At 52.6% G+C, this 22,452-nt stretch overlaps 1 protein-coding gene across 1 annotated transcript in view; it reads right to left on the bottom strand.

The window, feature by feature from the left end:
- Window positions 1-4,228: 4,228 nt before the first annotated feature.
- PCDH1 (protocadherin 1) overlaps window positions 4,229-22,452 on the bottom strand; it is a 52,766-nt gene continuing 34,542 nt past the window's right edge. The window contains exon 5 of the mRNA XM_059825289.1: window positions 4,229-4,614. Coding sequence (XP_059681272.1) covers window positions 4,229-4,614 — 386 coding nt within the window. The remainder of the gene's footprint in view (window positions 4,615-22,452) is intronic.

Genomic DNA, 22,452 nt, shown 5'->3' on the forward strand with positions numbered 1-22,452 from the left:
CTGTTTCCAAAGGGTCTAAACTACCTAAAAAAATTCAACCATGCATGGTAAAGGAGATGGCGAAATGGTGGGAAATGGCATCAGGTCTCCAAGGAGCAGTGATAGAGGTGGGGAGTCTGGAGCTGGTTTGGTGGGGCTTTCCCTGGTTCCCACCTTAGGTGGTACCAGGCAAAAGTGCAGGCAGCCATGGGGCTGAAGATGTCTTTTCACCAAAACATTTTGGTTTTAAATAAAGGAGACTGGTCTGTGGCAAACTGCTTTGTGGGATTATCTTACTCATACCTGTGCAGAAACATCCTTAAGCTGGAAAACAGGAGCAGGGAGACAAAAGCAGCATGCCAGGGCTCCTTGCACCTGGAGGAGGGCAGCAGGAGAAGGTATCTCCCCTCACAGCCACCAAGGCTCTTCACTGCCTCCATGCTCTTTCTTCCCTGAAGATGCCCCGGGCCGCCCCCAAGGATGCAACATGTGGGAAGAATCGGTCAGGTACAGGCACCCAGGTTTTCACACTTTTATTGTAAAGCTTTAGGAAGGGCTAATTACAATGGAGTTGGTCATCTGACAGCTTAGCAAACAAACAGAACAGGAGAGAACAGAAAGGGGATCACGACGGTGTCATGCTCACTGCTCTGAACAGAAAGAATTACAAGGGAATCAATTGTGCTCACAGCGCCCGGGGAAAACCAAACCCAAGGCCCAAAGCCTTCCCCGCACAGGGAAATGCATCACACATTGAGAGCAATACAACCTTAGCAAGAGGCATTGCTTTAGACATAGGTCACCATCTGAAAAATAGTTGGGTACTTTACTCTGCCATAGGATTTCTCCTTTAGAAAAGCTACACCTGCATGTACATAAAACTGTACAAAAAACAAGGCATCACAAGCAAGGAAATGAAATCTTGTATAAATAGAACCAACACTGAAGAGCTACAAAGGGGTCGCTTAGATCCTTCCCACGCAGCCCGCCTGCTCCCTGGCTCCCACCTTTGGTTTTACCCCTGGCTTGTCCTAGTGCAGTGTGAGATACAGTGAACCCCTCCACAGAGGCGTCGAACCCCCCTCCTCTTCCCTGTGCTTGTCTAGACTGGAGCCCGTGGGGAGCTTCCCCCCCCCTCCCCCCATGTGCACAGAGGCTTTATCCTTCTGGCTTATAATTGTGCAAATGAGCTTCTTTCCAACAGCACCTCTTCTTCGCCTTCCCCCAGGACTGATCCCCAGTGACACTGTCAACTTCACCCCGGGACAAATCCCCAGTGCCCCCTCTCCCAAAACTGATGTCCAGCGCCTTTTCCTCCCCAGGGACCCATTCCCGCTGCACCCCACATAGCCTCCCACCCCTTGGCACCCCACCGAGGACCCACACCCACTGCCCCCTCTGTTCTTCCCCACAGACCCACCCTCACCCCCGCCATGCTCCCCCTAGACACTCATCCCATCCCCCAGATACCCATGCCCTCTCCCCACTGTGCTCCCCTCCAAAGAACCAGCCCCACCATCCCTCTGTACACCCCCATGAGATTCATCCCCCCCACCCCCCTCCCCATGGCACGCATCCCCAGCACCCATCCCTCCCACCCCTCGGGGACCCCCTCTGCACTCACCCCCCCCTTGCACCATGTTCGCACTGAGAACACCGCCAAGTGCTCCAGGAGACAAGACAGTAATTCCAGCCACAGGGCTTCGAGCTTCAGGGTCCCTCTGGTGACCCCAAACAGAAGGTAGGGAGCCCACCCACAGGTGAGGGACCGGGGAAAGCTGGTCTTGGACAAGCACCCCTCAGATGTGGCTACGTCACTCTCCCAGGGGGTCCCCAAGAAGGGCACTGGACACTGCCACTGCCTGAGCCGAGGGGAGGCGTGAGCAGTCGAGTTGGCAGTGGAGTCAAAGATCCTGGCCAGCGCGGCCAAATTGCACATTCTGCCCAGTTTGGCCCTGAAACTACAGAGCTACAATAAAAACAAGTTCAGGAGCGTGACCTGCTCAGGCAGCCAGGCCAGGGGAACGTGGGCCCTACCGGGCAGCCGCTGTGGGCAGGGGTAGAGCAGGGATGCCCGGACGGGCGGGCAGACAGATATCCACCAAGAGCATCGCACCTGCCTCGAGGGACCCCCGGCCAGTTGGCCGGGAGCAGCAGCAGGAGGCTGGGAGGAGGGTCCTGCCTCCTCCGGGTGGCACCCCGAGGTGGTGGGGCCACGGGCGATGCGGTGTGGCACGGTGCCGCCCGGGGAAGGTGAGGAACAAGGCTGGGGCATGAGGAAGCGGGTGCAAGCAGGCGCCTTCTGCTGCCCTTCCCTTGTCACCCAGGCTCAGTTTGCACTGCGTCCCCTCAGGTCAACCGGAGCCACACCAGAGCCGCACCGGGGAGCTGGCCACATCTTGCCACCACCGCCGATGCAAAGGGAGAGGAGCTGCTCAGAGAGAGGGATGCTGGAGGGTGGAGGAGGCTGGGCAGGGGGGGCCCTGGCACGCTGCACCCCGACAGGCACTACAGCTATGGCAGGGCAGTCTCTGACCCGCAGCGGCTGGGGTGCCCTGTCCCTGCGGTGTCCCCGTGCCAGTCAAGCCTGGCAGAGCCATCCGCGAGCCCCGCAGTGATGGACCGCGTGGACCGAAGATGAGCCGCGGGGGGAACCGTCCTGCAGTTACCGCTGGCCTCGCTCCCTAAAGATCCCAGAGATGAAGACGATCGATGCATGCGCGAGTACGGGAAGAACAACGGTGCAGCACAGCCCCGCCCCATGTCCTGGCAGGGGAGGACCAGGAAGGGCTACCCAGGAATGAGGCGCAAGTCCCCTGGACCCCTCCTGCCAGGGGTGCATGTGGAGCCCCCAAAACAGGACTGTGCCCCGGCTCCCAAGGGAGCAGAGAGGCTCAGGAAGGCGCCCAGGCATCCCCCTCCAGGGAGTCCCTTGAGGGGCAAGGGGGTCCTCTCCCCGCCGTATGCGCAGCATTGCCCCGCTTGGGTACCCTGCAAGGGAGCCAAGGATGCTGGGGCAGCGGGGACCTGCCGGGGAGACCGGTCGACCTTTGACAATGGAAGAGAAAGCTGGATCCCGTGAGAGTGGCCCTGTGGCCTAAGGGCAGCGGGAGTCCAGCGGGCAGGGGCTCGGTGGCCCCCAGTGTGACCCTGAGACAAAGCTCCTCCTCACAAAGGCAATGGTGGCTTACAGGCGGACGGGACGGAGGTCGAAGGCATGGCACAGCCGGCCTCATGGGCACCCCCTGTCCCGGAGGAGGCACAAGGCGATGGGCTGAGATGCCACAGCCGATGACGACCTCCCTGCCAGCAGAGTCGGACTGAGGGCTTCTCCGGACCCAGCCGGTCCCTTGACTGGGGGCTTCCCCATCCTTCCTCCACCCGCCAGGCGCAGGACCACCACCAGGGAACCCCCCCGCAAAGCAGACCCCGCCTATGGCACCGGGCAGTCCCTAGGGACCCTGCAGCTTGTGGGCACAGTGACAACGTTCAGAAAGAGATCCAGGCTGAAAAATAGCAAAGTCCCTACAGTCCGGCTAGGATGCTGCCCCTCTCCTCCAGCTCCCCAGCTGCTGTTTCAGGGACTGGTCACATATCTATTTACAATATAGAACATGAGTGTGGGCCGGACGCTGCGCTCCCGCGGGCTCTTCCACGCAGCAAACCATTCAAAGCTGGAACTTGCTCCCTGTGGTTTGTTTATCTTTTTTTTTTTTTCTTTTCTTTTTGTGTTTTTTGTTTTTGTTTAAACGTCTTTTGTTTCAAGGACAATAAAAAGTTTCGATCAGGCAGGACTTGAATGTCATTCCTAAGATTCGTATTTACAGGAGTCTACAGCAAAGAGACAGGCAGCTCGCTCCCCGTGCACGGGGACACCCCTCGTCCTGTGCCCCAGGAACTCCACCAGCTCTGCGTGGACCTTTGGTACGTAAGCCCTTCTCCCCAGCTATGCCCTCCGCACCAGGAGCCTGCCCAGCCCTCCCCAGCGACGCAGCAGTTCGGAGACATGCACCCACAAGTGCTCGGAAATCAGGTTTCGGATGCTTTCATCCTTCCCACCCACCCCTGGCCCCAGGAGACAACGGGTTAAAAAGGCGCTCCTCTCATCCCTGCCTTGCCCTGCCCTGCTGTCCACCGAGCCCACTGCCTGGAGAACCGGCCGCCGGAGCGATAAAGCATTGAATTTTAAAATGTTCCTCTGGACACTGGCCTCAGAAGCGCGTCTGCTCCCTGCCCCTCACGCCCAGCCTCACAGGTATATCTCCCTCTTGGTGGTCTGGGATGAGGGGGTGGTGGCTGGCTGGAAGTCCGAGGTCTGGGTGAGAGGAATTTCCTCCATGGGAGAGTCCTTGCAGGGCTCATGGCTACTATTGGAGAAGGCACTGTACGTGGGGAGCAGGCGGAGGTTGGCCATTTTGGTGCTGCGCTCTTCTGAGAGTCTGGGGCTGCCATTCCCGACTTGCTCTTGACTCCCTCTGTCTTGGTAAGGCACAAAAGTAGAGAGTTTGAGGGCGTTCTTGGGCCTGCGGCTGGGGGAGGACTGGCCGGGCATCCAGCAGGTATCGGAGTGGCCGAACTCTGTGCACTCCCGGGTACAGGTCCCAGTCATGGCTACATCGGGCAGAGGCCGGAGATCTGCAGAGAAGCAAGCAAGAGCATCGTTAGACACAGCCAGGTACCACCAGCTCAGGACGTGAGGATGGAGCACAGGGACGAGCAGCAGAGCCTGGATGTCTCCATCCTACCCGCACCCTCCCACGGTGGGAGGGGACAGCCGCACCCACGGCCACCCAGGGAGCGAGGGCAGAGCTGGGAGGGGAACCCAAGGCTCCTGGCAGCCGATGCCTCCCGTCCAAGCTCACAGTCCCAGTTCCCCCTGGACAAGCATCCTCCCTGCAGCGGGTGCGTGCAGAGAAAAGGGAGGCAGAGCACGGGGCAGAGCTCACTGAGCCTACCCGCTTTGGAGACGAGCATTGCACAGGAGGGGCTCCACAGTCTGGATTTGCACAGCAGGAGACAGGCTGCCACCGGACCTGTCACCCCACAGCTGTGGGCACCACCTAGACCCTGCTAGGCTCCAGGAACTCCCTTGGTCCAGCACCTTTGGGCACCACTGACGGCTTCACCATGCAGAAACAGGGAACTGCCCTAAACACAGGCAGGCTCTTCACTGCCCTGAGGTACAACCATATTCCCTGAGCACCATCAGGCATGCCAGGCCACCTTCAAGCCTCCCCAGGCACCCATCAGTATGAGTCCCAAGCCCAGCCAGAAGTCCTCAGACATTGGCTGATCTCCCGCGGAGCCTGAAATCCTGCAGCACAGCAAAGCACACATGGGCAAACCCATGTCTACTCCCAGAGAGGCTGGACTTATTTGGTACTCATGAGTCCCTGCCCCAGGAGCACCCACGCCTCTCTGTGCACCAAACACCTGCCCCTGAGACAGCCAGGTATCTGAGGGCATCAACAGCTCCCTGCTCCTGGCATAGCCGGGAAACTCTGACCACCAGCTACACCAGTTTACGCTCTAGTGTCCTCACATACCAGCCACCCTCTACCCCAGACACTACAAGGCTTTCTTGAGCCTTGGCCATGCATCCTTTACACAGGGAGTACCTGTTACAAGTCTTCAGAGGCTGAAACTTGGCATTTCCATGCAGAGGTGAGTGTCCCTCCAAGAGCCATCCCAGACACAAGCCATTCCTTGCCATCTACTCCAACTTGGGGCAAAACATAGCCCCCTGCCACTGCCTGGGACACATCACTGCCCACTACCACAAGCACCTGCTGGCAGATCAAGCCTGGTGCTGATGCTGGGATGAAAGGGGGGGCTGCTCATGACCTTCAGACTGCTCTGACTTGCAGACGTCCCTCCTGGTTCCTCTCCATCTCTCCACCCAGGAGCTCATTCCACTGCATTGATGACAAACAGCCCTGCAGATTGATGGAGGGAGATACTAAGAAGCTCTGGGGACCTGAGACATATGGGTCTTTCACCAGCTCAGGGCATGCCCCTTCCCACCAGATACACACTGGTACACATAATCCCTTCCTCCCAAAAAAGGACAGAACCGCTGGCACTCTCTCAGCCCTGGAAAGAAGCAAACCAGAGCCATTCACACCATGCTAGGGGGTCTGCCCTCACCATCACATCACTCCTGCCACCAGTTTTGGGCTCTCGGACACAGGTGTCCCTGAGTCACCCTGGCACAGCTTTCACACATAGGCAACCCCCGGATGCGAGGAAGGTCTCTGGAGGAGAAGGCTCCATACAATGCCAGGAACGGTCGACAAGGGTCATAAGTGAGAACTAAAGAGATGGGCATGGAAGAAGGGGCAAAGTTAGCAGCAAACCAGTGCGTGGGCATATCTTAACCTAAAACAACCCCCAGTCACTGTATCCCAAATTCTCAGTTCCTCTGGGGGTTGAGGCACCCCAGTTTTTCCCTCTGGTTCCTGCGGAGGATCTGGCACCCACGCTGCTGCCCGTGCTGGGAGCCGCCTCCTGTGTCCCGTCCCCTGGTGCACACATAGGCTGTGATATCCTGGCAGAAGCCATAAGGACATACCTCAGCGCAGACCCCCTTCACAGCCTGCTCCGCTCAGGGGACTCTAATGAGGAGCAGAAAAAGGACGAGAGGGTCACATCATTGTACAGCCCCCAGTCTCTACACCCACCCTTAGGATCCTCCTGGACCCTTCAGCCTCTGCCAGCCCTCCCCACCACATTGCACGGAGCCCCACAGCATACTTCTGGTACCCACTGCCTTCAGGAGTCCCTTGGCCTCTCCTGGCCCTGCTCCAGCCTCCTTGAGGCTGCTTAGCCACCACTGCTGACCTCTCACTAGTTTCTCCAGCCTTATCCTAGCCTCCCTGGAGCCCACTGGCCCTTGCAGGACTCACATGGGAACCTGAGGCAAAGCTTGAAGCCACCTGGCTTGTGGCACCCCAAGCCCCTGTGTGCAGAGGGACTGGGGCTGTGCATCAGACGGCAATGTGCACACACACACACACACACACACGGAGACAGCCCAGCTGGATGCACGCTGACGTGCTCATGCGCTGCAAGCCGGCACATTCCAATGAACTCATGCGTGGGGGACAGCCATGCTCACGCTGCAGGGTGCAAAAGCAGGAGCCCAAGCATCACAGGGGACAAGATGCCTGCATAGGCCAGTGTGACAGCATAGCTTGCCAGTGCATGTCCTTGGGGTCATTCTCAGAGCTGGCCGCAGACCAACTGTCCTATTTCCTGAGCGTGTGGAAAGTTGCCTCGTTTCTCTCTCCTAGCTACAGATAGAAAGCAAGATACAAAACCAGAGGCAAGACAGCTCAGTTTTCATCTCTGCTCTGTGCCAATCAAAGCAGAGGATGGAGCCTGTGTCCTAGGTGATCCACCACATCTTCCTCTCAGGACAACAGGATGCCCCAGTGGCCACCGGCTTGGTCAGTTTGAGGACATGGTACATTGTCTTTCACTTCTTCTGTTCAACAGGCAATATTGCTGTCTATCTCTCATCTACTTTCCTACCGGTCAAATGAGATGGCTCATCATCATTTCCACTCCCAGAAATGCCTTGGTGCTGCGTGCTCCCAGGGTGGGGAGTGGATGAGTGCCATCATTTCTTGCTCTGGCAGAAGGTGCTTTGCTGAGTCTATGGAGGGTACTGGCAGGACTGAAATAAAAACTACCTCTCCAGTGAACAAAGCTATGGTGATTTCCTTGTGCCAATGGCAGCTTAGAAATCGCAGGATGAAGCAGGAACGCTGTGTTCAGGGTCTTTTATTCTGGTTTTCCTATTGTCTGTTTCTGGCACTAAAGTCTTTTTCCAGCATTGTCCCTTCGCTTGCAGTGAGATGCTGGCATCGGAGCTCTGCCGCTAAAGGAGCGTATTATGTGCCATGAGCACAACCCGCTCCGCTTTAAGAGTCCGGGAACAGGGCAGGGTGTAATTCCTGAATAGCTGTGATTTAGAGCAAACATGACCCTACGGCCTAATTCTCAGTGTATGCCGGTGGTTCAGAGACTTCGATGTGCCACTGCAGACAAGCAGAAATCTTTCTTTGGGGGTAAACACTGGTGGAAATTTTGCCCATAAAGTGCTAATTCTGGATGCCCTGCAGTTTGGTGAGGAGGCAGAGGCCAAACCTCACCTCGGGGCTGAGGTGCCTACTTCACCTTACGAAGTGTACTCGGGATTTCGGATCCCTCCTCCACCCCAGGAATGCAGTTTTGTGACTCTGAACCCCTGAAATTTGGTGAAGTTCCCAGGTGATGAAGAGGATGGCCATGCCCTCTCCAGAATCTCATTCCTCCACGGCATCCTGCCCATGCAAAGTAAAAGCTATGCCTGCGCAGCTGCCCTGTTTTCCTGAGCTTTGCCCTCTCCCTGTGCTCCTTTGGAGGGCTGGCTCATCCTGTTATCAGCATTTCCATGCCAGAAGGCTGTACTTCACAGCCAGGAAGGAGGGTTGCATGGTTGTTTGGGCATTCACAATCCTCAGAGTCTTCTGGCTCCCCTCATTCTATAGCTTTGCATTTCTCTGGTATCCTCTTGTTAGCTGCCTCAGGGCTGCTCTGCCTCAGCACATTGCATAGGAATGAATCGGGGTAGTAGAAGTCGCATCCCTTTGAACTTTTCAGATGAAAAGGGGGCACAGTTGGGGTTTTACACCGAGATGCATTCAGAGATGCATCTTAGGCCCTCTTTCTGGCTGGAGGAGGGGAAGCTCTCTCCAGTCGCCAGGGCTCTGTTCTCGATGCTGGCGTGGCTGTTCTCATCTCCTGACATACAGGGCACCTCTGCTCTTTGTGAAGGAGACTGTGCCAGGCTGTCTCCTCTGGGAAGAGGCACATATTGGTGCCGCTAATTATTTCTCTCTATATATCCCCATGCAGGGCAGGAACATATCCTGTTGCAGCCACTTGCAAGGGCTCCTCTAATAGTATTATTGCTCTTAGTGGGGGATTCAACAGTGCTCTCGAGTACTGTTAGACAGGAGACAAAAGCATGCAGCCTCATTCAGCAGGCACTTCCATCTCCTGCAGAGGTGCAGAGGTTCACTTGCCCACTGCAAGCCAGGTAGCTACAAGCAGAGGCTGAGAGCCAGCCTCAACCACTTTTTTTTTTGCCACCATCTGCAACGTCCGCAGCCTGGTTTGGTTCTCCCTGTCTTCCATTCATGTCAGACATCAGCACCATACACGTGGTGTGCCGTGCTGGGTGAGCAGGGATAATGCAGCACAGGAGGCCAGATCTTGCAGGTGAGGGGATGCAGTGGAGCAGCTCTGGGAGGGAAGACAATGGGAATGTGGGGACGTGACACAGCAGAGCAAGGCAGAGGATGCAGAGAAGCCCGGAAGGGAGGAGGAGGGAAGCACAGCATGCTAGGACGGACCAGAGAGGTTCAGTGGTACAGAGAAATGGGGAATATGACACTGTGGGAAGAGCAGCCTAGAGGCAAAGCAAGATGTTTTCCTGAAGCTTTGGATCAGAAAGACTCATCTTCCCTACCTGGCAGCACGGAGAACATCAGCCGCTAATTTCAACCAGCTACCCCCATTGAGAGCCCAAAAGCACAATACCTCTTCTAACCTCGCTTAGGGGATAGGAGGGTGGAGTACGCCCCACGCTGCAAACTGAGGACTGGTGTGCAGGGTATTTCTTTCAAAATGGCTGTCTTTCAGCCAGGGAAGGATGCAGTGTCTCCAGTACAGGCAGCTTTACCACCTCTACTGCCCTGGTGCGGACACCTGGAAATACCCCTTCTCCCACACTGAGCCCTCAGGGCTCTGCAGACCAATCCTGGGACATTCCTTATGGTGGTGACCTCCCATGACGTCATATCCCAGTAGCACTGTCCTCCCTGCCTGCCCCTACAGCATCTATGCAATGGAAACAGCCTTCCCGGTGCTGCTCTTTCCAATGACTCCCTTCCTACAGCACAGCTCCTGAGAGTGGGCACCATTCCTCTACTCTACCATAGCTTACTGGTGCTGTTCGTCTGCACCATCGCTCCCTTCAGGTACTGCTCCCTGGAGTGCTCACACCTACAGGTACTGTTGCCTACAGCGCTGTTCCCTACAGGCACCATTCCCCTACCATGGTACTACTGACAGGTACCATTCTCCCATGCCACTGTTCTCTATAGGTACCACTCCCCTACAGCGTGACTACCTACAGGTATCGTTCCCCTACAGCGCTGTTCCCTACAGGTACTGTCCCCCACGGCGCGGTTACCCAAGGTACCGCTCTCCCGCAGCGTTGCTCTCTACAGGTGCCGTTCCCCCGCAGCGCTGTTCCCAGGAAGCACCATTCCCCTACGGCGCTGCTGCCTACAGGTGCTGGTCCCCCACAGTGCCACGTCCTCCAGGTGCCATGTTCTGTGCTGCTGCTCCCTCTAGGTATTGCCTCCCCCCCCCACTGCTGTCTTCCCTCCAGGCTCTGCTGCTCTAATGGTGCCATTTCCGCCAGGTACCATGTTTTACAGTGCTGTTCCCTCCAGATACCACTCCCCTGGGGTGCTGCTTCCTCCAGGCACCATTGCTTTGTGGGCTGTTCCCTCTTCACTACACCCTAACAGTACAGCTATTTGGATAGTGTGCCCCAACATCCCATTTTCTTATACCAGCAGACCCATTGCTATTCTATTCCATTCTATTCCATTCTATTCCATTCTATTTCATTCTATTCTTCACATCTTTGGTGTACAGAAGCTTGCTGGCTCCTTCCCAACACGTCTTCACTTTGCAAAGGCTTTTGGGAGAGGGAAGCTGTGGAGCTGTGATCTCCTTTGCAAAGTCCAGACACCAAAGTCCCCCTTCGAGGTCCCCAGATGAGGCAGGCATGGCCAGTGCATTGTCCCCAGCAGGGAATGCCCACCCTCCGGACACATGGGACCAGAGCAGCAAGCTTGCCTTTGGCAGCTCCTCAGTCTGTCTCCTTTCTGGCCCCTGATTCCCACATCACTTGGGCATGACCACAGCCCTCTACCTCCAGAGCAGCACAAGCACAACACCAATTTCACTTTCCAGGCCTTGGGGAAGGCTGCTGGACTGCTGCCCATTTCCACAGCAATGCTCCAGAGATCAATGAGTACAGAAATATCGGAAGCTGAAAGCACAAGCGGAGAGCTCCCTGCAGTCCACATCAGTCCCTATTTTTCCTAGACCGAGCTAACATCATCCCTGCAACACCCAGGCAGACGGTTTGCAGGACCATTCCTAGCACTACAACACCCAGACAGACGGCTTCAGGGACCAATTCTAGCACTACAACACCCAGACAGATGGCTTTCCAAACTTAACACCGTCACTACAGCACGCAGACAGATGGCTTCTGGTATCTGAGACCGACCCGACGCTGCCCATAAAGGTGGTTACTGCAGTTCAATGCCACACCTACAGCTCTCAGGGCAATAATGAGCAACAACTGCTCTTACAATAAATACTGAGAAAGATCCTCAGACTGATGCCAGCACACAAATGGATTTCTCCTAGGCACCAAAGTCAAGAGCTATAATGTGCACAGCCATCTCCCCCAGACCCTGTAGCACTGAGCATCTCTCCCCTCACGCTAAACAATAGTATCTAAACACCAGTACCGACAGCTTGCTCCAAAGTTAATGGCCTGTCAGCCCCCAGATGCATGCGTGGATCAAACCATGGCCTCTGGAGTATATTACAACAGCACACACTAACTGCAGCACCAAAGCAAATGACTTCCCAGATCCTGCCAAGGGTATCACAGCAGAACCAGCACGTAATTAATGTGGACAGATGCACCCACCAGCCTCAGCCTCACCAACACAGGTAGTGCTAAACCACTTTGTCAGCAGCGAGGGCCTGAGCCCAGGCTCCCAGAGGACATGTTCTTCCCTTGCTCGCCATAGCTGGAGCTTGAGGGACCACCTCCCCACTGCCCTTACGCCTGCAAACTGCAGGCAGCTGTGCGACAGTGGCAGGCTGGCTGGGAAACACAGGCATCCCAGGGCCACATCGCCACAGCAACAGGAGGGGATCTGTACCCTGCACCAGCACCTGGACGGATGGCTCTGGACACTGACTCTGTTCCTGCAGGGACCAGGCAGGGCTCACAGGGCTCAGTGACAGACTACAGCACCCGCGGGACTCCCAAAAACACTATCTGCCCCGCAGCTTCACTGCAATCCCTGTGACACCCAGTGAAAGAAATTCAATTCCCCTATAACGGATTTTTTGCTTGTGGTGCCACTTATATGACCTCCTACCCTGGCACAGTGGCGCTTCAACCTTTGCTGGACTATAAAAAGCAGAATTATTACATTAAATTACTGAATAATTATGTTAAGAACCACCTTAATAGGATTACAGGGTTCAAAGGTTAGGAAATGCCAAAATTAGGATTGTCCATACAGTCTTAATTTGCTTCATGAAAGTCTGCTTCGTGATGCAGACCAGAATTACGCTCTGGTGGAAAATATTTTCCCTGGGGTCAGTTTGCACCTCCGGGGGAGAGGACAGAACCACCTGGGAGATATACCAGGCTTTTTGGCAAGAAGAGGCTTTGCCATGAGACTCTACCCCACAGCCTGCAGAAATTGGGGAAGGTACAATGAAAGGGTCAAGAGATCACAGAAAATGACTTCCCTAAAGCGTGGGGCCGGAGGATAGGGGGATTGCTTTACTATTGAGAAAAAAATAGCAATTTTCTTTCCTACCTCCTTTTGGAAGTGAAATATCTGGACAGATTTCACTGCCACTTTTCAAAATATTTGCCAAGTGGCATATGTCCGCTATGAAAAACTGTGTCCTTGCAGTTAAAGTTCACCAAAACTTCAAGCAACTGAAAACAAAGCCAGGTAATGAGCATTACTGGGCAATCCTCTTCACCCATGTTGTATAAAACACTGTAAAAAGTCTAGCTCCAGAATGAAATTCTGGTTCCTATAATATCCAAACACTGTCCTCTGGCCAACCAAGAACTTGTCATGACACCTACAGACAACAGACATTCAACAAATAACCACCAGAAAGGTCGAGGAGTCACGCAATAACCAAACCAAACCGTGCAATAACCAAACCATCTTCCCAGTCTCATTATTTGCTCCTGCAATATCCAGCCCAGGTGAGTAACAACTCCTGTAGTACCTTCAGGAGGGCACAAAGGTCTTGACAAGAAGTTGTGGGCAGCAGAGCAGCCGCCCTTCTTCCCCTGCTGCCCAAGGAGGAGGGGCAGGTCTGAGCACAGGGCTCTTTGAGTCCTCTCTTGCAAGGGCTAATGATGGTTATGTAAATACGCAGAGGAACACCACCTGCTATCCCCAGGGGCTGTCAGCTCATGCATGCCTTGTATGCACATTCCTGCTACCCAAATACCTACACAATTGCTCCTTCCACATTCCCACCTTGCCTTTGCCATGCCTCCCGTGCATAGGATTTCTCCCAGACCCTCCCGGTGGGGGTCCCAGCCTGGGTCTGTGAGGCTGACCTGTCCCCCTGTCCAGCCAGGGGCTCCCTGGGGACACATGGATGCATGGCCCAGAGCCTCCTGGCATGCCCCGGGTACCGGTATGCTGCCGGCTGATGGCAGGAGGGGTGACCAGAAGGGGCCAGGCCACCAGGGCCCGGAGCAGTGCCACCCATGCCAGTGAGAGCTCTGACTACCCGCCGACCTAGCTACAGGGTGCCTACAGCCGAGGTGCCCGTGCCCAGCCCTCCGGTGCAATGCACTCTCCAGCCGGGGTCTGCCACATCTGGGTGAATGGCAGGAGAGCTGAGGCTGTGGCCCTTGTGGCACCAGGACCAGGGGAGCTCCTGGTCCATATTATTATGGGTTGCTGACATACAGTGGTCTTCTTACCCCATCTCCCTCCTCCCCTCTCAGAGTATCATTAAGACACATCACGGCTTCTGGAGGGGACTAGAGACCTGTCCCATGGCTCCTGCCACTGCTCCAGAGGCTGGAGACACTCGTCTGCTGGCACTGAAAGCCTTGGGCAGGTCCTGCTTGCACTGAAAGCCTCGGGCGGGGGCAAGCGCAGCAACCCGCATGCCCCAGGCCACCCCACAGCTGCCAGGCATAGGATGTGTTAAAGCAACAAATGCTTCTTACAGGGGGAAACTCAGCGGCTAATCCTTGAGCTTTACCTTGTGCCTGAGACTGTGAAGGGCAGGGGTCTAATCCTCTCTGACCCAGCCCCTCTGCTCAGGCACGGGGCTCAGGGAGAGCGCACGGAGGGGTCCCCTCCAGCCCACATCCCACACACGCTTCCAGGTGACTTGCAGCCCCCCATCCCTGGGGCTGGCCTCAGCACCCTCCGTCTGCTGCAGCCCACCGCTCCAACCAGCCTCCCGCCAAGGGTTAATCTCCCTCTCTAGAGCTTCTCAAAGCTAATTAGAAAGAGCCTGGGCAAGTGTGGTGGCAGACAGCACTGCACTTATCTCCCCACTTCCGGGGCTCTGCCCTTATCATTTAATTAAAGCTGCAGTCGTGCTTCCCTTCCCGGCAGCAGCTAATCAGGGAGGGCACTGGAGCTTGAGGCAGCCTTTGCCAGTTTGCCAGGGAAGAAGCAGGAGAAGGGCGGGGAACATGTCCCAGGAAGGACAATAAAAGGGAGAAGAAGATAAAGAAAGAGTGCCTTTGTGCTGGCAGCCCGCGGACGGGGAGAGCAGAGAGGGACCGAGCCCCAGCCCCAGTGCTGGTCCTCCAGCCGCGGTGTGTGGGGAGACGCAGGGTCCTCTCAGCTCTGGATGGACCTCCGCGATGTCAGCCTGGGAGTGAGCCAAGAAATCTGCCTCCACCACAGGCAGGCTGGGAGGCATTACAGACTAGCTCCATCCCCCAGCAGGAACGGGACCCTGGACCCCCCACCCTGCCCCAAAGCAGCTCTCCCAGCAAGGCATGCTCAGATACACCCTAACACCAGAGCCCATGCATGCCACATGCCCCAGAGGCAGAACAAGCCACGCTCAATCCTCCCATAGGCAAGGAACAACCCATGCCATGCAGTACCCAGCACCCCGAAGAAAAATGGGGACCACCAGAGTACTGGGGAAGGGGCATGTCCAAGAGGGATGCCATCAAGCAACAGGAGGGATGCCCATCAAGCAACAGCAACTGCAGCAAGCTCCTGCACCAGGTCTCTGAGGGAGGGCAAGGATGCATAAGCCCTGAGAAATGCTGCTGTTTGCAGGCCACACAACGGTGTGTGGGCGCAGCGATACAGGGATGCGTGCTGGCATACACACAATGAGAGGCTCAGCCATTTTGGGGCAAACAATCCCCAACTGATGCTGACAGCTTCCGTGCCAAATTCCACACCTCTCTTCCGAAGCATGGTTAAGCTAATGGGTCTTGAAAGGAAATTCTTATAACCAGTTTGTTAGCCGGGCTGAGACAGCATGTCTTGTTCTCAAAAAACAGCTGGAACACCTCTGCTAAAACTTAAGAAAAAAAGAAAAATAAATCAACCTGAGGGAAACCCAGCATGGAAAATTTAAGCTTTAGTGCTGGAAATCTGCTGAAGTGATAAGCAATCGAAAATAAGTCTGTATAATACAAAATGTCAAGCAGCCTGAGGCTGCGCAGTCTATATAATGATCCTCATTGCAGGTTCCAAAAGCTGCTCTGAAGGCGCAGCCTGGTTGGGAGACGTATGTGTGTGCTTGGCATGCTCCGAGACGGTGGAATAGAGCAATTGTTTCAGCCTTATGCCAACACTGTACAGTCCTCTCACTGCTCCTGAAAAGGATGGTCCTCTCCCACCATTGCTCACCTGCTAGTTCCTCAATCCTAGTGTCCTAATCATATGAGCAAGAATTAATGCAAGATTTTTTTTTAATTAATTTTCACCAAGACCAGTTTTCTCACCTCACCTACAGGCTTGTGTCAGACGGGAGCGAACGGGTAGCCAGATGCACAGCCTAGGAGTGCATTGCAAGGTGCACCAGTTCATGTGCACAGGGACTTGGGGATACTGGTCTGGTTGATGAGCACTCTCTGTGTTTGCTCCTTGGTGGCTGCCTTTCATTGTATGCTTGTATTAAAGCTCTTGTGTCAAGGAGAAAAGAACTGGCATACGCATGTCTGCCTTTGAACAAAACCATTGTTAAGCTCCATCAACAATTTAATAATCTTTCACTAGCAGGACAATGAATCGGGGGAAATTATTCTTGCAGGGGGGCCGGTAGCCACACAGCAAAGCGCTGTTCAAGGCCTTTGAAGTCACATAGGTGTTTAACTGACAAAAGAAATCACAACTTTATGAAAAGGGCTTGCCTCAACAAGGGGATCTGGAAACAAAGAAAACCAAGACCGGAGAGGAGCAGAGCAGGGGAGAAGGAAGAGCCCTTGGAAGAGAGTCAGGCCAAACCCCAAGGAAACTGGGAGAGGAAATGACAGTATGGATTTGCACGCATACGCTTTGTTTTCTTTCCACAGATCCTTCCTGGGCTGCTTAAAAGTAAATTGAGCACATTCACTCGTAATTTCAGCTTTTTTACAGCCTGTTCTGACTGTAGAAATGCGCTGGTTGCCTGAACCATAATGCAGACACTGAGGAGGAAGAGGCCAGATCCTTGCCAGAATTTGCAGTAGATATTTGAAGGATGAGGGGATGGGCACTAAATCCAGGGCTGATGCTCTTGGGCTGCCCTGAGGAGGAAATGTCTGTCTGCTGATGGAGGATGCCCACATAGACCCGGATACCACACCCATCCACAGCGAACCAAATGCACGTGAAATCCAACATACAGCAGTTTTGTGAGCATTAGACCAGGGGTATGGTCATGAAAATTTGGAGGAATGATCTGACACCAAATGAGGGTGTCTGACTGCTGATTGCTCAAAGATCAAGAGCAGCTAATGGAGGAGAGCCTGAACCTCTGAACTACCCAGGCCATTTCTCTGCAGTGAAGAGATATGCCATAAACCAGCTGAAAATGCACGTTATTGATGCCTCAAACACCCACAGACTCAGAGGTTGAAAATCTGCCGTGGAAGCTAAATGGGGAGAGATTTTGTGACTGGCACATGGCAGAAGCAGCATATGCACTGGTCAAATCCTCCTGTGGTGCAGCCAAAATACATGCCAAGAAATCAACCCAGGTGGTTAACATTTCTGAATTGAACCACTTGCCATCTTGCTGGCATGATTCCCCACTGAGGCATTGAAAGGATTTGCAGCGCTGATGGCCATGGCCGGGGAGAAGTCACCTCCTCATGTAAAAACAGGAGGTACCGACACCAATGCAGCTTGCTAAAGGTGCAGCTCTGAGCAAACACGAGGATATCGGTGTGCTGATGCAAATGGGGAGGTTTAAGAATGGGGCAGACTGGTTATGGTTTGTTTGGGAAGACCCAGGAAAATAACCCAGATCCTGATGACTACTGCTCTGCCCTATGTTTGTTATTAAGCTGGCAGAAAGGCACTCTTGTGGGAGAACAGGAAAAAGAAGGATAATCGCTTCCGATAGGGAATATCAACCTCCAGCTACCCCTGGGTGCTGCAGTTTACAGACTGCTGGAGGTTAGATGCAATAAAGTTTGCACCACTCGAGGGAGACCTGCCAGAGGCAGTCCTAAAGGCGCAGAATGAATAAAACACGCTTTAAAGAACTAGCGAGGATTAAACCTGCTGCCTAACATCCTGGCAGAACAACGGGGATACATCATCACCTTGTATTAGAGGCAGATTGGCAAAGGGGATTTGCCAGCTCTGTCACCCCCAAAGCACAGCACAAGGCAACAGCAGGATGATCATGAGAAGATTTTGATTTCACGGTCCAACAGAGATGTATGAAAACTTCCAGAATTCATCCAAGGGCATAATTTTTACAGATTATTTTTCAAAAGGCAGAAGATGGTAATAGCAGGTCTGCTCCTTATGCATAGTCCATAGCAATAGAAAATATGTGTGTAGCATTGAGCAAAGCAGTGGTGTACCTGTTTGAAAAAGCAGCCCAGAACTGGACAGGTAGAGAGCTCAAAAGAATCTGTGATTTGAGAGGTCTAGGATCAGCAATTGACCCTTTGAAGGAAGCCATTAATCATCATTAAGGAGGTTTATGTCCCGAGGGACCAAGACACAAAACAACGTGAATCTTATGTCTTATGATGTGGGTTAGCAAAGAGAGAAAATGGGGATTGGAGAATGAAAAAATAAAAGACGTGTGGGCAGCAGGGTTTACCTGCCTGAACACGGGAAGGGTTCGGGATCCAGCTGCTGAGGGGAACTGATAGGGTGAACAATAACATTGAAGCAGCATTGTTTTCAGGAAAGGCAAGATATTTGCCTTCTCTCACTGATTTATCTGCATCTCTCTGGGTGCCCCTTCCTGTGTGGCTAATAAGCAGCAAGACGCTAGACACAGAATACACAATTTCTTTTGCTTTTATGCATTTTCTTTCCAGATATAATAAGTCTTGCTTTTGTCAAGATCCCCGTTGTCTAGGTAATTTCATCTAGAGATCCTCAAGGAACAAAGATCTCCGTATCCCTCAAAGTTTAATATCTTGGGTTTAGTTGGCATATTTTCAAGCAATAACTTACACAGCTGAAGGAGAAAAAAAACGATTACTTATGCCTAATTGGCATTATACTAATTACCAGCAAAATACATCAGGCAAATATCACATTCACTCACTCTCTGTCATTTTACATTCCCTATTCCATCTTCTCTTTCCTCAGCAGCTATAAAACAACACAACATGCTGTTCTGACACATCCCTGAACAAAGATCATATCCTAACCCTCTCCTCCTTTCTCCCGCTTCCTCCTTGTTTTTCACTTCCAAGCAAGGTCATTTTAAAACAGACATGGATATACAACTGATTGAGAACTGCTGGTTTTATGAACTTGTGCCCATGTACTCCAGCATCCTGTTCTTCTCTGCCAGATCCCTTCCCCAGCCTCTCCCAGTGTTTCTTGTACAGAGGGTTTATGGCCATCCATGTAAGAACGTTTTACCTTTTACATCTGAATAAATATATGAACACAGATAGACTAAAACAGAGGCACACATCCTCTCACACATGGGCCATCTGAGCTGATTTATTCCTGACTCACAGCATTTTTGCCTGTTTACCTCAAATGATTTTAAAAGTGAAAAAAGTTAAACCTGATAACGCCAGTCTTATGCTGGAGTAAGGGTCCTGAGTGTAAATTTAAGCATCTCCAAGACCCACCATGAGCACTGTCCTCATCGTCCGGCTCATTTTGAGGTTACCCTGCTTTCGCCTGTTTTGGAGCAGCTCTCTGCCAGACAAAGATTCCTGGCACAGTTTGGGGGTAAGCACTGTGGAGGAACCCTTCCCAATGGACAGGATGGATGAAGCAACCCTGACTGAAAGAGTTTAGCCTAGTAGGCATGAGCGGTGCTGAGGCAGTTGGCCTCAAAGCCCAAGAACAAGATCTGGCTCTTTGTTTTTAGTGATACAGTGGTGGAAGGAGTACCCATGTAGGACTCAGTGTCCATCAGATCCTGGGCAGTCCCGTTCTTCCATCTGTGAGGTGCAGCCCTCCTTTCCGATGAGAAGTGAGGCTGAAGCCCATCGCAGAGATTATCTGGGAAGCCTTGCACCCAGTGCAAAGGCACGGCCCCTTCTCCATCCCACTGTGGTCTCCAGTAGCAACAAACATGGACAGCTTGTCACTGCATGCCTCTGAGACCTGTCTAGATGTGCCTGCCTGGGAAAATGAAGCCTGCCAGTCACGAAGCACATAAGCTTCCCCCATTTCTACTTGTTGAAAGCATCTTGTCCTGATTAGACTGGATAGAGGGGTGAGGTGTTGGAAAGGGAGCCCAGGTCCAATCACACTGCCCAGGGAAGAAGGAGCCGACCACCTTGCAGTTTCTCTACACTGCTGTTGTGTCAGCACTGGCCCTAAGCAGACTGCATGGTTGCATCAGCTCACATGAAATGAGCCCTGGTTCCTGCAGGGGAACCTCAGTTCTCTGAAAGGAAAGGCAAACGCAGGGGCTGATACGGTTAGATAACCTCTGAGTCAAAGCAGCCTATCCTTGGTATCTCTCGCCAGATGCCATGACTAATGTTAGATTTATGGAGTGTCCTCTCTGCAAGTACAGCAAAGAGCTAGCGTTACAACCACTTAATGGAGGTGACTTCAAATCAGGATGGATGAGAGCTTGTGAGAAGGAGACAGGAAGAGAGATTCATTGATAGTGAGAGCACAAAGCATAAAGTCCTGGGGAAAAGCGAGCAACTGAGACTGACATTTGACCTGTCTCAATAGCAAAGCTCACATTGATTTCACTGGGGACAGGAATTAATCCCTTATCCTCTATCTCATGCCTACGAGAGGGATTTTCCACCTGAGGGATCTACACCTGACCGATCCTTCAAACTCAGTAACATGCCATTTTTATGAGAAAGAAAATGCAGTGTGAAGTCCTCAAGAAGCTCAAATAGGAGACTTCATAAGCTTCTCTAGCATTAAGTTTAAATCCCACACTAATGCAGGTCCCTTTACATGGGAAGAGGTACTGCCAAGCAGGAAGGTTTAGAGAGACAGTCAGGAGCATTCAGAGGCAGATAAAGGGGAAATAACAGACTTAGATCACACAGGAGCTGGAAATGGCATGTCAAATTACTTCAAAAGGAGCTTTCTAAGGAAGCAGGTCTTTGAAAACAACAAATAGTCTGGGACTGCTGAGGGATCCTAGTTGTCTATTGCTTTTACACTTGGTTGCTTTTTCTGGTTTAGACATATTCTAAACCTGAACGCCGACCTCATCTGGCTGCTCCTCTGCAAAATCCCTGCTTTCTGCAAGTTCAGCTCTTTGTGGAGCCACGGAGTAGTCAGGTTAGGAAAATTGCTCTGGCTGAAGAGTAATATGGCAAAAAAAAGTGATCCAGCAAAACTTCAGCCTGATCAGCTCCCCGATCCAGTTCGCCATGCAGCCAGACAAACAGCTGTGTTGGCACAACAGAGCACATGGCACAGGGACAGGGATGAGCAAACCAAGACAGAGCAGAGGGGAGCTGCTTATTTTGGCACTCCTGCTAACAAAGCACACTGGGTGCTGGCTGTGATTAACAGGTTCATCAACAGAAATGCTTATAACTCAGCTGCTGGCTGTCCCCCATGGATATCACATGGACCATCTGCAATTGCTCCAGAGCACCTGTCCAAAGGCAGGACACCAGGTCTCAAGCCCTGTTCAAATGCACATTTTAAAATGTTATATAAAACACAAAAGAAGAGTCTGAAGGACCTTCATCCAACCCCTCATTCTGAGGAAATGTCCTCTCTGGAGAGAAACGTGGTACAAACAAAGAAGGGACCTACCCTCTTGTTTCTGTTGCGGATCTAATTCTGAAAGCTTCTTCCTGAAACACAGTTTAGCGAACTTGAGTTGAACCCATGAATAGTTTGAGGATGACATAAACTGCACTTTGGAAAATAGACTTTATACCAAGGAAGGGATGTTTAGATTTGGTCCAGATAAGAATAGCTGTGCATGACCACTTGCATGAGCATTTGCATGGGCATTTGCAACCATTGCCAGGCAAAAGCAAAGAACCTAAGTCCTGTGTGGACTGAGTGGTAGTAACCTATATCTCACCTTGCAGTCACCTCATGAAGGTGAAGAGTTCCCTGTTTTAGTATCACTAAGGCTGCAGGAGTGCATGTCCTGCCAGGTGAGAGCTACAACCAAGCCCCAAGCCTGCTGAGATGAAATGGTGGTAGAAAGAGTTCCTGCCCTGGACTGGAGGAGGTACATGACATTGCTTGGTCTCCCTGGTCTGGGAGAATGGGAAATCCTCCTTTCCCTGGGAAGTAGAAGTTGTCTTCCCTGCATAAGGTCATTTATAGTTCTTAGACAAACATTATATGCTCCCACCTGTTTGCAGTTGGTTCCCATAAGAAAAGTCTCAAAGTTTGCCGTGGAGCTGACCAAGCCTAGTGAACAGGGAAGAGTGGTTCCAAAAAGCAAGGTGAGTTTAGGGCTAGCTCTCAGTGTATTCTCCAAGCCTGTGGTCTCTGCAGTATTGCCCAGTAAATCAGCAAATTTAGAGCAGGGTCACCTCCCTGAGATATGCACTCATCATAGTGCAGGGAGACTATCATGTTGGGTAGGGCTTCCAAATGGAACAAAGAATAAAAATTAAGAGAAATGGCAGGATTTTCTCCATCCAGTAGGTTCAGAGCGAGAAGAATGTGAAGGACATAAAAGAAGGGAGATGACATTCACTAATTTCCATCATCTTGCCACAGACAGCAAGAGGGAATGGAAGATGTCACAGCCCAGCCCAGTATTGCAAAGAATAGCAGAAAACTCAAAAAATCCAATCTTGAATGCAGGAGGCATGCATACAGCCATAGGGACCTATATATTCTACAAGAGAAGGCACCTTCCTACTGAAATACGAAGCGTTTTGTCTCTTGGGCATTGGCTCAGAACAACTGTCCTGCCTAGATTTTTCATAATCACATAATGCAACCACAGTTCAGGGACAGAAAGGGT

The sequence above is a fragment of the Gavia stellata genome, chromosome 16, assembly GCF_030936135.1.
Source record: "Gavia stellata isolate bGavSte3 chromosome 16, bGavSte3.hap2, whole genome shotgun sequence".
Lineage (NCBI taxonomy): Eukaryota > Metazoa > Chordata > Aves > Gaviiformes > Gaviidae > Gavia > Gavia stellata.